Source organism: Nuphar pumila, chromosome 12, assembly GCF_984573655.1.
Source record: "Nuphar pumila chromosome 12, dmNupPumi1.hap1.1, whole genome shotgun sequence".
NCBI lineage: Eukaryota > Viridiplantae > Streptophyta > Magnoliopsida > Nymphaeales > Nymphaeaceae > Nuphar > Nuphar pumila.
Window position 1 is genome coordinate 35770878 of NC_143260.1, and position 15327 is coordinate 35786204.

Sequence of the window (15327 nt, forward strand, 5' to 3'; positions counted from 1 at the left end):
CCGACTAACTTAAATACGTAATTAGACATGTAAGCACACATATCCTTTAGAACAAGATTTGGATTTGAATTTGAATGTAAGACTATATATAGTATCTGAATCTGCTTGTTTTTCATATGTTTCTTGCTAACCAAATCCAATTAAACAGATTTGGATCTGGCTAGATATTAGACCCAAATCTGAACCTTTCACATCCCCACTCAGAGAGAGAGAGAGAGAGAGAGAGAGAGAGAGAGGTATTGGGGTTGAACAAACTGAACAGAGGGTATTCAAATTCAGTTCATTCTTGTGACAAATTGAGCCAAGCTCAAGCTTATGGCGAGTTCGTGTTAAAGGAGCCGAACTCAAGGTAGCTTGTTAACAAAAGAAATAGATTTTTAAAATTGAAATAATAAAAATTAGACTCTAAACCTACTGAGCCAAGCTCAATTTGGTTCATTTACAAAATAAATACATTGTTTCAAAGCTGTAAGCAATAAATTTGAACTCTCAACTTACTGTTTATATGTGAAACACTAACTAAAACTATCTAGATTCTATGATATAAAAAACATTTCAAACCTAACCACCACAAGTTTTATTGGATTTTTGGTGTTTTTTTTCTTTCAAAAATTCCGACCATCTAGATGTGATCTGTATGTTTGGTTTTATAGGAATCGGTTCTTGGAGCATTTGATTCCGATGCATGGATAGGTTTTTATAAGTTTCAAAAATAAATTTTTAAGGCTTCAAATACCATATTTTTATCCAAAATTCATGATCTAAGTGTCGATTTCTAGTAAAGAACACACATCTGTACAGTCAGAATTTTGAAATAAACACAATTTTTTTTCTATTGGGTAGGTTTGGCATGTTTTTTAGTGAGTAGGTTTTCATTCCTCTATGCAAATATATATTTATAGTTAACAAGCTGAGCCGAGCCAATCACTTGTTATTTGTGTTTGGCTTGCCGAAGCTATTTCGCGAGTTCGAACAAGCTCTTTATGACCAAACCATGAGCAGCTTGTCTGGTTTCCCAACTTGGATCTATGAAATTTGAGTGCACGTCAATAATCTTTCCCAATAGCTTAAATTCAGTTGATACATCTGTTATTTTTTTTTAAAAAAAAACTTGCCAAATTACTTTTTTTTTACTTATGACACAATTATCATTGGTACTCTTAACTTATTTTTTTCTCTCTTTTTTGGACTTAAGTTGCAATGAAAATAAAGCATCAACCCCGTTCAACTATACTATAGAGTTTTGGTGGAGACCAGAGAACGCCCAAAAACTGTTCTATGACCTACTCTTGTGGCACAATCGTCATGGTTAGTCCTTATTTGCACTTAGGGCTGTCCCGTTCAACTATACTATATTGTGTGATTCCATTTTCATGACCCGACAAAACCCGAACTCAAACCCCATCTTTAATTATATGGGTGGGTCAGGGTCGACCCTGACCCGGCCAGTTGACAGCCCTATTTGCACTCATGTCTTATCTCCTCGGACTTCAAGTTTCAGTCAGACATTACTTTCAATTCCTAATGGAAGGTGTGCAGCATCTCCTGATTCTAGGCTGAACCAACACCAAACTGTAGACCCCCATTAATGCGAAGAAATCCAGGATTTTAGTCTGAATTCAATGACCAAAATCGAGATCCTGGTTATTCCAAGAGTGCGGAACTAGCCAAGAAGATCCTGAACTAGGAACAGTTATGCAGTTAAACACGGTACGATTGTAAAGAAAAAAATATGCTGCGAAAATGTATTGATTATCTATACATTCTATGAATATATAGAGCAAAAATCAGATCCCTTGATATGCGGTCACAAAAGATCGAGAAAGGTATGCTACGTTGAATTTTGAAAATCTTCTCGTTGTCACGCTGGCCTGCCTTGCTACCAGGGGTGGCAATCGGGTCGGGTTGGCGGGTCTGCATACCTCAACATGAACCCGACCCGTTTATTAAACGGGTCAGCTGTGGCAAACACGAACCCGACCCATTTATTAAACGGGTAACCCGACATGACACGGTTAACCCGTTTAATAAACGGGTCGAGTCGGGTAAACGGGTTGGCGGGCAGATTGGCGGGTCAGGTTTGGGTAAACGGGCTGACCCGCCCGCCTAACCCGTTTATTAAACGGGTCAGCCGGGTTGGCATACCCCTAACACGAACCCGACCCGTTTAATAAACGGGTTAGGCGAGTCAACCCGTTTACGACACGAACCCATTTAAGCCAAACCGGAGCCCGGCTAAGAAGCGGGTTGGCCGGTCGTGACAGATTTTGCCACCCCTACTTGCTACATATTCATGATGGCCTTGCCATATGGTAGATATTCATCGACCATTCCATATTTTTCGCCCATTAAATTGGCTCGACCTCTACCTTGGAACTAGTGTCACAAGAATGGTTCTCAAGGAAATCTTGGGGAGGGGAAATCTAAATGTATTTTCAAAAATCTAGTTTTTTTAAATGAGAAATATGTTGTGAAAATATAAAATTTATAAATTATAAATAAGCATATAAAATAAAAATTGGTCAAATTTTGTTTTTGACACATTAATATTACAATTTAAATATGCTATTTTCTATATTTAAAACGAAGTAGCCGCACTCGACAATGAACCGCGAGTGGCCATCATGGCGAGGTAGATCAAACACGATTTTGCATCAAATTGTTGGATTGCTTCCTCACCGATATATATATAAGGCCAATGAGTCACAATTTAGCCCCATGTATTTTTTTTAGGAAACGATTTACCCCCAATTAGGGAGTTCAGTTTTACTCATTCCCCATCTTCATACCTCTCTTAAATCTTATGATGCAAGTTGTTTTGATCAAATCTGACCCTATAATTTAATAGTAATCGACCTTTTGATCGGGGTTTTAACAAAAAAATATGAATTTTTATATTACAAAAATTTTGTATTTTGTCATATTTTGATTTGTTAATGCAAGTGTGATTTCAGCAATTTAAAGATCTTCACTAAATGATCGATGTAAATCACAACTGTAGAGTCCTATTCCATCAAAACAACTGGCATCAATAAAATCCCAATGAGGTGTATAAATGTAGGGATGACATAGGGGATGAGTGAGACCGATTTCATTTAGAGGCATGAAAGTGAAATGGAGGAAGGTTACCCACTCTAATACTATTTTTGCTCAAATGCCTTCATCTTTGGAGTTGTGGTGCATTAGTTGCATCTGGTGTTTTGCTCAAATACACCCATTTATGTGTAGTTGCATCTGGTGATTTAAAGTTAGGGAATTGTTTTGCTTAAAATACATTTTATGTGTAGTTGCATCTGGTGATTTAAAGTTAGGGAATTGCATAAGATGGAATCACACAATATTCACCTCAACATTAGTTTCTCATCTATATATGAGATTCCAAATAACTTGTTTGGTTAGTTGTGCAAAAGAGTTTCGCTCAATCATTTACGTGAGATTTCAAATCGTTTGGTAAGCTATGCAAATAAGATTCATTCTATCATTTGCATGAGATTCCAAATCACAAGTTTGGCTATGCAAATGAGATTCATTCTCTCGTTTGCATGAGATTTTGAATCACTTTTAAATGCAACCAAACACAAGTGAATCTTTTGTAATTCTAAATCACATGGTGGAATATGTGAGTTGAAATCACATGACTTCAAATACACCCACCCGGATTGCCCAAGTGGGAGTAGGGGTGGCAATCAGGTCGGGTTGGCGGGTTGACGGGTCGTGTCGGCGGGTTGGCGGGTCAGCATACCTCAACACGAACCTGACCTGTTTATTAAACGGGTCGGCTGTGGCAAACACGAACCCAACCCATTTATTAAACGGGTAACCCAACACGACACGGTTAACCCGTTTAATAAACGGGTCGGGTAAATGGGTTGGCGGGTTAGTGGGCGGGTTGGCGGGTCGGGTTCAGGGTTTTACATTGAAAAGTTTACAAGTTGGCGGGTTAGCGGGAGGGTTGACGGGTCGGGTTTGGGTAAACGGGTTGACCCGACCCGCTTAACCCGTTTATTAAACAGGCTGGCGGGTTGGCATACCCCTAACACGAACCCGACTCGTTTAATAAACGGTTTAGGCGGGTCAACCCGTTTACGACATGAACCCGTTTAAGCCAAACCCGAACCCGGCTAAGAACCGGGTTTGCGGGTAGTGTCAGAAATTGCCACCCTTAAGTGGGAGCGGGCTTAATGTGAAGGTGCTGATCTCTTCATCCCAGGTTCAACTCCCACTGGGTGTGTGGTTGTCTTTAATTGGTGGGCTTCTTAAGGTCTTTGGTGTCAATAATCCCAACCGGGTTTACCACCCCGGAGGGGGAGGTGGGCAAAGTCGGCCCGGTTCTCGGTGAGGTTCCTCCTCTTAAAAACAATCATATGACTTCAAATCACATCTATTTCATCTCATGTGATTTACCAAACATACATGTTTATTTTCACAGCATGGTTGGTGAGGATAAACTCATGGTGCACCCTCATTGTGGCATAGACATCGAGTTGAGTACCTAATGGGTTCCCAATCCAGGATGATTGTGTTTCAGCTAGGGTTGGAGACAGATCGAATACTGGCTGGATCCTATCCGATCCGAGTTTGAATGCAAATTTTGTACAGTAGATCCGTAAATTCAATCAATCCGATGGTGTGTGGTTGAATCTAGATCCTAAAGATATAAGAAAAAGACTGGGTTCGATAAAAGAAGACTAGAATCCAAGGTTTTTACATGTAAATTGTGTAAAAAGTCTTGGATTTTGATTTGAGGTCCGAGCAAACCCGGATCTGTTTGCACCCCTAGTTTAGGCTGTCTCTGCATGACGTGTCCTAATAGCGATATCTACAGGTCAGATATAACCTGAAATCTGACCCGAATCCGAATCTAATTAGTCAGATTAAGTTGCTAAATTCAGATTCGATTAATAATCAGATTTAGGTTGGGCATTGAGTTTTGCATTCAAGACCAAACCTGATTCCAAACCTCCACTAAAACTCGAAACCCAACTAAAACCCAACTCGATTAAGTGTAAATACCGGGTTTTAAAGACAATTGGATCTGGATTTCGTTTTATTTGATTTCATCCGACTCCGAATATGATTCCGATTAGGTCAAACCCAATTATGTTGGACTCGGTAATGCCTAGATCCAACCCGAGTCAAACCAGTTTACATTTCTAGTCCCTAGCTTTGACTGCACTCTGGATTGGGTGAAAGAAAAATTCAACATGGCTTGACCTGATCAGACCCCAGCACAACCAAGTTCAATAGGACCGAATCGGCCCCGAAACGATTCAATTCGGGGGCAATTGAAGGGTTTAAGAAAATCGGACGATTTTTATTTGAATCCTGACCGATACAGCTTGAATCGGCTGATTTTAAGGTCTTTTAGTATCATTTTAAAATCTATTTTTTTTATTATTTTTGACGAAAATCACGTTTTAAATGTTCCGATTCAAACATATTTGATTGTACTCAGGTAGATTTTTTTAATCTTTTAAAGAACCGATTCGATTTAGAAACCGGTTATAACCATCCTAAAAGCCCAGACCCAATGTTGTCAGTATTGTTGCGAATCGTCCAGAATCTGCTGACTCGTATCGCCGCAGTAAAAATTGGATTCGGAAATTAGCCATTTTTCAAATAAATCTGAAAATGTTAAAAAAAAGAATTCTTTACTATTTTTATGACACATGTCATCTGCTGGTTAAAAGTTAGCCCATTCAATGCCGATTCAATGTAATTCAGTTGAGAATCGGTATCGACCCATTCAGCTGAATTGCGTTGTCAAACCGATTCGATTTTGACAGCATTGCCCTGATCTGGTTTCCGTCTCTGATAGCTTAATGGATCGGGTCAAACCACCTGAAACCCCATTTCCTAGGGCTATCAACGGGTCGGGTCAGGGTTGCGCCCACCCATATAAGTATTAACTGGGTTCGGTCACAAAAATAGAATCCCATACCCAGACTCACATATTTAAAAAATTTATTTTCATTAAAAATACATATAAAATACAAAGGGTCAGGTACCCGGCAAAAATCATGACCCAACCCGGGCCTGCATATTTCTCGGCTCTAGTTTGGGTCGACCAGAATATTATTCAAGTTGGCACTTGCTCATACCCGGAAAATCAGGTTTAGGTTGGGTCACCCGATACAAAATGGACCCGTTGACAGCCCTACCATTTCGTACACATCAAGTAAAGACCCCGAGGGCAACTAGTAATTAAAAAGATTCTCGAGGCTTCTTTAGTAGCCTCTCAAGAATTCTACGGGTTGGATTTCCTTCGGACCCAGGTGGAACCAAACCCAGATTTTTTGATATTTACTCATAGAAACCGCCCCAGATTCAGAGTTGTGTTGGCTCTGCCTGCCATTCTTACGATCACTAATCACTGTTCTGGCAGCGTAAAACTATGTGGCCTTACCTTTACTTGAATTGAGATTATGGTACTGGCATTAGACCCGGTTTTAATCGGATTCACCATAAAAAACCATATCAGGATTGAATGAAGTAGACCCGGCAAAATATTATCATTTATCATTTTTACATTAAAAAATTATGGATCTTAGTCAGGTCGAGCCTGGGTCTGGTACAAAATTTTACAAATCATACCCACTTCCATATATTAATTGGATCCTTCGGGTCAGACCCAGGTTTTAATCAACCTTCTTTCTCACCAACCCTAACCCTATAGGGTATGGTACGGGTCCGGTACTGGAAGACCCAACCCATTGGCAGTACCAGGATTCTATAAGGATTCAATGAACCAGACCTGGTAAAATATTACTTTTTATCATTTTTACATTAAAAAATTATGGATCTTAGTCAGGTCGAGCCTGGGTCTGGTATAAAATTTTACAAACCATATCCAGATCCATATATTAATCGGACCCTTCGAGTCAGACCCAGGTTCTAATCAACCTTCTTTTTTATCACCAACTCTATACGGTATGGTACGGGTCGGGTCTTGGCAAACCCGACCCATTGATACCCCTGAGTCAGCGAGGGCTCCAAAACCGCGGAGGAAAACCCGCGGTTTTGAGCAAAAACGGAAACCGCCCAATCCCCAGCTATAATAGAAAACTGCCAGGCGGATCAGTGTGGGATCGGAGGCGAGCGACACCTCTGAGCTCTGTTTTCCGGCTAACTTTTCCAGCTTTTTTTTCTGTTCCGATGGCCGGCGATCTGCTGAGGGAGCGTCGGATCGTGGTGGCGATGGACGAGAGCGACCAGAGCGCGTACGCCCTCTCGTGGTGCATCGATAACCTCGTCTGCGACTCGGAAGACGCCAATTCCAGAGATACCCTCATCCTCGTCTACGCCAGACCGCCACGGACCGTCGATTGCGCGCTGGACGGAGCAGGTAATTTTTCATTTCCATCGAGGGCAGAATGGTCCTTGTGGTTGGGTTCAGTATGTCAAAACAGTGAGGGTGCGTGTCATATGACACGATTCGATGTTCTATGACACTCTATTACTTACTGGTATTATCTTGGTATTTGTAATACTTTCAAGTAATATTTCAATAAATATAAATACATATGATAGTTTTTACTGATTAAAAAAATTTAAAAAGTGTGTCCTGTTTTAATTTTTTCAAAAAGGAGATACGTGTCGAACTCGAGTCACGTGTCGGGTCACACGCGTATCTTGTGCCGATTGGGGTTGGTAAGGATGGAAACGGGTCGGATTACATTCAAATGTATGTAAGCACCGTTACTGAATCCACAACTTAATCGGATTTGGATTGGAAGTCGAAGGGGATAAGGTAATACCGGATTTGGATCCGACTAGCTAATAATAATCACATACAATTTGTACGGGTTCACATTTGGACTCGGTTTGGGTTTTGATTCATTTTCATTTTCATATACGAGACTGCATATGGAACAGAATGCGGTTATCAAATAGATGCTATACACCCTATCCAATCCGTCTAAACAATTTTGGATCATGCCAGACCCGAATTTGAATTTTTGTCCTATTTTGAATTTGATCCAAACCTAAAATACTGATTCGAATGAGAAATCTGAGCCTGATCCAAATGCACATTTGGATCCTATTTTAAGGGTCCTAAACTCCTAATTAGGAAATAAAATGTCGGACTCAGATGAATCGGTGGCCCAACGACACAGGGCCGATACCGATACTGAGACATTGAGTAATACAACTACACCATTGGGTTTTGAACCTGCAACGTCCCAACACAAGCTGACACACACTGGCGGCTCCTATCAGACAAGCAGAGCCCCGTTGGTAGGTAACTGGAGTGGTAAATGAGCTGAATGATCTTGAAGTGTTAAGCTTGGCTCATTCTTGTGGCAAGTTGGGATGCACATGAGCTGAGTTCGAGCCGAGCTGTTCGAACTCTGCTCGGTTTAAAATCACTTTGTCCAAGCTGGGCTCGAGCTTGGAGCCGAGCTTGTAAGGTGCTGTTTGAACTCTGCTCGGTTTCAAGCTCTAGCCATGATGAGCTTAAACAAGATTTATTAAATAAAAAATTTGCAAAGGGATGTAATTCCCTAACCTTCTTAAGGATAACCAAGGGACCTACCATTAAGCCAAAACATGTCTTTTGATTTTTATTATTGAAAAAAATCTATACATACTAAAAATTCTTAGCTAAAAAAAGTGCAAAAGGCAGGATTTAAACCCAACATGTTCTTAATAAAGACTAAAGCCCTACCCATTAAAGTAACAATGAAGTTCTGATTTTTTTTTCAAATATATATATATATATATATATATGGGGTTTGCAATGAACGGAGCCTTATCGGGCTCCACAGGTTGTTCAAGCTCAGCTCTAACTCATCTGAGCTTCATACACCGGTTCAAGCTTGACTCATTTATGAAGCGGACGAGCCCAAGTTGAGCTTTAACCGAGCCAGCTCGGTTGGGTGTGCATCCCTAGTATCAAGCCAAGTCGAGTTCAAACTCATAATGAGTCTGAGTTAAAGGAGCCAAGTTAGAGCGGTAAGAAATAAGATTACAGTAAAAATATTTTTTAATACCTAATGGGGTTATAGATGTTGAGCTGAGTACCTATTATCTATATTCAACTTCTTGAGCCTATTTTATGAGTTTCAACGAGCTCTCTATGATCCAAGTTATGAGCTCTTTCAGCTTGTTTCCCAGCCCTAATAACAACTTCCAACAAGCATCCTCCTTATTATATGAAGAAAATATTTTTGTTGGATCAATTAGTGAAAAAAAGAATTGATTCAATATGGCGGGACTTAGCATTGTTGGGGAAAATACTTCGCCAACAAACTGCCGAATCATATTAGAAATAGAAGGCAAATCCAATACCATCACTGTCATCGATCCCTATTCTAGATGCAACTCATTACTTGCACATTGGACAGAACCGACCCACAAGCAGAGGGTACCCGGGCCTCCACTTCTCTTTTTTTTTATCGATTGGCAGGGTCAACTCACCGACGAGTTGCTAGATAACATGGCTGCACCTGACAAGGGGCCTTGCATGCCCGGGACGGTAAAGGTATCGACAACAGTGGACAAGAGCCATTGTTCGTGGATGTCCCCTTTGATGGTCGACCCTCGTTCGGCAGGTTATTGCCAAATGTGGCATGCCGATAAGAACCAACCCCACTGACAAGAATGGCCAGTGAGGGGCCTGGGATCACCATGCCACCCGCCGCTGGATGGGTGAGGGAGCCAACAGTGGTGGTTCTCATCATCAGCCAACAACCGCCCAGCATGAGGACTGACGTCGATGGGTAGATCTCGATCGATGCTCGGACGCCAACAGGATCCAGCCAATTGGTGCCCTCCCTGCCTGCCGAGGGTGACACCGGTGGGAGCAGCAGAGGAGTCGGGGTTCGCGCCTCCACCATTGAGTTGCAGCAGGGGAGCAATAAAGGAGCCGCTGCCGGTGGGAAGATCCCGACCGACGTTTGACAGTTGGTTGGATCTAGGTTGTCGGCGCCCCCACCAGCATGCCGAAGGAAGCGGTGGCGCAACTTGCTTGGAAGCAATGGAGGGCGCCTCTATACCGACGACCTCAGCAGAGAAGGGTTTCTGTTAGGAAGCCGAACCAATTTGGAAAACCGGATTGACTCATTAACAGTGACAGAGACCGATTCAGTCCCATTGTCCCCCAGTTCCGAGCAGGATTGGACCAGTTCAGAGCAATTTTCGGCCGGTTTGGGCCATATTAGGGCTGGGTACTTCCGGTCGAGCCTTCATACCCTGGTTTGTTCTTCGATTGGCTCGACTCCTTCGAGTTTTTTGGTCCAGAGGCAGGGACTGAACCAATGCTTGGAGTGTGGGTTGAAAGAGTGAGAGATTTTGTTTATTTGCCCCTGAACTTCTTTACTTTGGGTCAATCCTACACTAAATCCATTTGATATTTTTGACCAAGATCTGAATTAGGATCCTAATGACTTTAGTTGGTTTAGGAAAAATATTTTGGGCTTTTAAACATACCAAAACAGTTCAGACTACTCAGGTTTTTGGCATGCTTAGATGCCCAGTCTCATTTTGTGGATCCTTAACCCACAAGGTGGAGCGCAATTGAAAGAAGCACAAGTGGAATCAAGACTTGAGGGTAAGTCTTCTCCAACCGAAGGGACAATGGTGCAAGAGAGGAGTGACTATATATACACTGTCCATTGGGTCATTTGAGATCTATATTATTTAGTTTGGTATATGAATCATTTGTAATGGATTTCGAATCCAAGATCAGGGTTTTATTAGATTATGATGAGTTTTATCCTTTAGAGGGAGTTTATGGAGTCTAATAAAATTAAAATTATTTTCCTATAAATATAGGGAATATCTAGGATCATAGGAGGTCAAGCTCATAGCTCATATTGAAGATAAATTTCAGATTTGTTATTTTCTTGATTTATTTCCTATATTTTGTTATATTCTTGCATTTTTTAGTTATTTCTTGTATTTCCCAACTTTATCTAGATATAATTGTAGTTGACCTTCATAAATCGAGCCCTCTCGGCTTATGTCACATAGTCCATGGGTATATAGCTTGTTGTATAACTAGGGGTGGGCAACGAGCTGGCCCCTCCTGTTAATGGATCAGGCCATTGATCGGGCTGACCAAGTCAAAGCGTGGGTCTTAGGTCCAGTTTGGACTGGCCCATTCGAAAAACCTCATCCTACGGTTCGCCCATTAGGCCCGGGTCGGGCCTCTACACACACACACACACACACATATATATATATATAGTCGCAGATATCAACGATATTTTCAAAATATTGCAATATTATCGTTGTATTTTCAACCATCGCTATTATAGGTAAAATATCATAATACTTTGAAAATATCATCATTTACATAATAGGTAAAATATCATGATATTTTGAAAATATTATCAATTTCATAATATCGCGATATTATCATGAGAATATTGTGATATTATTAATTATTGTTACTATTTTTATTTATTTTATGTCTTAAATATGCTTTTTCTTCTTTATTTTGTATTTTAAACTTTTTATTATATGTATTTTATTATTTAAACAAGATATTTTCTTGCTTATTTTTGTTATTTTTTTTATATTTTTATTTTTAAGCCTTGATTTTTTTTCAAGATTTATCACCAAACCTATAATATCACCATAAATCGCCTCTTCGATATATATATATATATATATAAAGGGTGGAGCTAGGATTCTAAACTAGGGTGGGCATAAATGCAAAGTAAATAAGAAAAAAATAATTATTAATAAAATATACTAATTCATGACATTTAAAAAAAATCAAATCCCTGATCCTACAAGCTTCATAAATTGTGTATTTATGCTAACTGATAAAAAAACCCTAATATTCTAACCAAAATCAAATTAAGCAATATTCATGGATTCATGCCTAATGGTAATTAGAAAAAAAACCCTAAAACCACAACTAAACATTTATGTCATTCTAAAAAAACCAAATCAAAATCTTAATTCCTACAAACATTATAGGTTATGCAATTATGTTAATTGATAAAAAAATCCTAGTATTCTAACCAAAATCAAATCACAACAATCATGGATTCATCATGCCTAATGGTAAATAAAAACTAAAAACAAACAAAAAACCTAAAACCATGATTAAACATTTATGTTATTCTAGAAAAATCAAATCAAAACCCTAAATTCCACAAACATCATAATTATGCATTTATGCTAATTGATAAAAGAGCTCCTAATATTCAAACTGAAATAAAACCATGCAATATTCATGCTAATGTTATTTAAAAACACACAGAAAAACCCTCAATCTAACAAGCATAAAAAAACTGTTTTTATGTTAATTAATAAAAAAAATCTTAATTTATACATGTGGACTGGGCTGTGCCTTGCCGGGCCAAAAACCCTGTTCGGGCCGAGCATGGGTTTAATTTATAGGCACAAGCCTGGCCAGTGGCGAGCCAGGCCGGGCTAGCCCGCAGGCTTGGGCTCCCAGCCCATTGCCCACTTCTATGTGTAACTGATAAGGGTCTGCCTAACCCCAGCTCTGCCTAACCCCAGCTTGCCTATCTAAAAACACATATGGTCCTTTTTCGATTTTGAATCTCATGTAACATTGACCTATTGTGGTGGAAATTGAAATAGAGTATCTGGTTTCAATGGATGTGGTTGATTCCATGGAGAAATACAGTCAAGAGATAGCTGCTTCTGTTGTGGAGAAGGCTACTGCAATCTGTAAGGGCCTAAAGCATGTAAGTTTTTTCTCATCAGTCATGGACATGATTTACTTGTTTGTGGTGGAAGACCATATTCACATGAGTAACTCAAGTCATGGTTCTTTGGACATTGTTCTGATTTGTGTAAATGCAAAAACCTTGGGCAGGTTAAAGTTGAGACTAAAGTTGGGTGTGGAGATGCTAGGGACGTGATAAGTGAGATGGTGGACAAGGTTGGGGGTGACATTCTGGTCATGGGAAGCCATGGTTATGGAGCCATCAAAAGGTAAGCAGTTAGTTTACCGAACTATTTTCGATACAAAAAGAGGTTTTGTGTGTTTATCTCAGTAGTTATCAAAAGCTCGCTTTGGAAGCGTGAAACGATATGCTTCTCACCTTTCAATTTTTTGTGAGAAACTTGCTTCTGACAAAGGAAATGCATAATTCTCCAAATAAGAAAAATGAACTTTCTTAATATTGTGTATTTCTTATGTTAAAAGAATTGTGCTTTCTTTTAAAAGTTATGCTTTTATCATAGAACCTACATACATATTGAATATTTTCGATAAAATTACTTGATGTTTATGTTAAGTGAAAAAAACTGGCTTTTTTAACTATATGTATATGTCATTTCCACTTGTTTTTATGTTGGCTTTGATATCGATGTAAATCCATTGTGAGATTACGAGGAAATCTACCAAACTATCAGCTTCTCCTACAATTATCTAAAAATGTCTAACTTTGTCTACAAAAAGATGAAAAAAACTGAAAATAATAGGAAATTCAAATAAATTGGATGTATGTCATCTGAAAAACTGAATAAACTCTAAGATTTCTCATCTTTTTATAGATGAGAATCACTGGTCACAATCAAAACAACTACCTACTTGATAAACTCTAATGTAAGGTAAGTTCCTATCAAGATTTTCCTAATTAGTTATGAATCCATTATTTGGACCTAATATCCAAATACTAACTTGAAGAAATCCAAAACATAGGTGGATTAAAAAAATCCAAAACATAAGGTGGATTCAAATGAACCCTTATGGACCCGGTTCTTCTACTTTGCTCGTGCATCAGTTTCTTATCTGCTGCTTCTTGTGATTCCTAAATGCTTCACTCATCCAAGCATTTCTTAAAACTCGATTCTGGCTTCACTCTTCATGCATCTTTTCTTGCACCTGTTCCCAATGTTGTCAGTATCGGTATCGGCCCTGTATTGTTTGGCCAACGATTCAGGTGAATTGGCCGATACCGATACTCAAGTGAATTGTTCTGAATCTGCCAAAAAATAATATTACGTGTCAAGCAGAACATGACACGTGTTAAAGACATTAAAATAATATTAAGTATTTTTTATATTTATTAAAAAATAGCCAATTCAGGGGTGAAGTGTATCGATTTTCTGCCGGCTGATACGTATAGTATCTGCCGATACGCACCAATACTGACAACATTGCATGTTCCTTGTTTTGGGTAATTAGTTTTATTTATTTACACCATATAGATGTTTCCTTGGGATAAGTGGATAATGGTACTGATGCTTTCTTCTGGTGTGTTGTGATTGTTGTCTGTGTTTTTGCAGGGCTCTCTTAGGGAGTGTGAGTAACTACTGTGCACAAAATGTAAAATGCCCTGTTTTAATTGTCAAGAAGCCCATGGCTTAGAGCTGAGGCTGCTGAAGTGTAGACTTTTGGTTTTGGTTTGTGGTGAATGTGCCATTTTTTTTTGACTTATAGAAAAAAATGTGCCTTTTTTTTTGCAGAGGTTGTGCATAAAAATGTTTGTATGGGAACTAAAATCTTCAAAATTCACAGCTTAAATAAACAGATATTGGCTTCAATACTTGTGCATTTGCGGAAAACCTTTTGCTAAGCTTAATTTTTGGTTAATAGTGTGGATAAAATAGTGCTTTGAAGTTGATACTGGCCATTTTCACTCAAAGTATGTCCATAAAATATAAATAGCAGGTTTACTCTTTCTTAGATGCTAAGATGTATGCTGTCGTGATAAACATTATTACCAAACCTTACCGTTTGTGGATATTTTGGAAACTAGAGAGAGAGAGAGTTTCACATTTAGGAAACTCTCCTTCTCCAGTCCTCCCTCGAGAAGAGGGGCATCACCCCCTCTCACTCTCTTTATATATATAAAAAAAGAGGGAAAAAGAAAAAAAGAAAAGAGAAAGAGAGGAAGGAGGAGGAGCCCTCTTCTCCGGTTGTTCGATATTTTTCACCATTGAGTTTATTTTTTTTCTCGATTCACGTAAAAGTACAGGTCTTTTCTTTTGGATCAAGTGAAAAATTGAATGCAAATTCGATTTTCATGTAATGATTTAGTAGAAATCCTTGTGAATGAGTAAACTTGAATGTTTACTCTAAGATCCATGGTTAAAACCAATGGATTTTCATCTCTTTCGAAATCTGGTTTGAGAATATATATATTGGATGAGCCGTCGATTTAGGGTGTGAGTGTTTTCCAGTTAGTTTCTAAGCAAGATCAATCCCATGTTAAAAGGGAAATCATGTTCTGGGTTTACATTAAAAGGGGTGTATTAAGGCTGCATATTCCTTTTTGCTGTTTTGAATCCTGTGGAGTCTCGAATGCAGAGAAAAAAAATTTGTATTCAATACAAACATAAAATTTTTCAGAATGTGTGAATGTAATTTGATTCATGTTAAGGTCGGAATTT

The 15327-nt window shown here is 39.0% G+C and overlaps 1 protein-coding gene across 1 annotated transcript; it reads left to right on the forward strand.

The window, feature by feature from the left end:
* Positions 1-7065: 7065 nt before the first annotated feature.
* LOC149820678 (universal stress protein PHOS32-like) lies at positions 7066-14478 on the forward strand. Its single transcript, XM_089982766.1, has 4 exons — positions 7066-7345; positions 12565-12671; positions 12803-12921; positions 14221-14478. Exons 1-4 carry the CDS (start codon positions 7156-7158, stop codon positions 14300-14302), a joined length of 498 nt encoding a protein of 165 aa, XP_089838892.1. The 5' UTR covers positions 7066-7155; the 3' UTR covers positions 14303-14478.
* Positions 14479-15327: the final 849 nt, after the last annotated feature.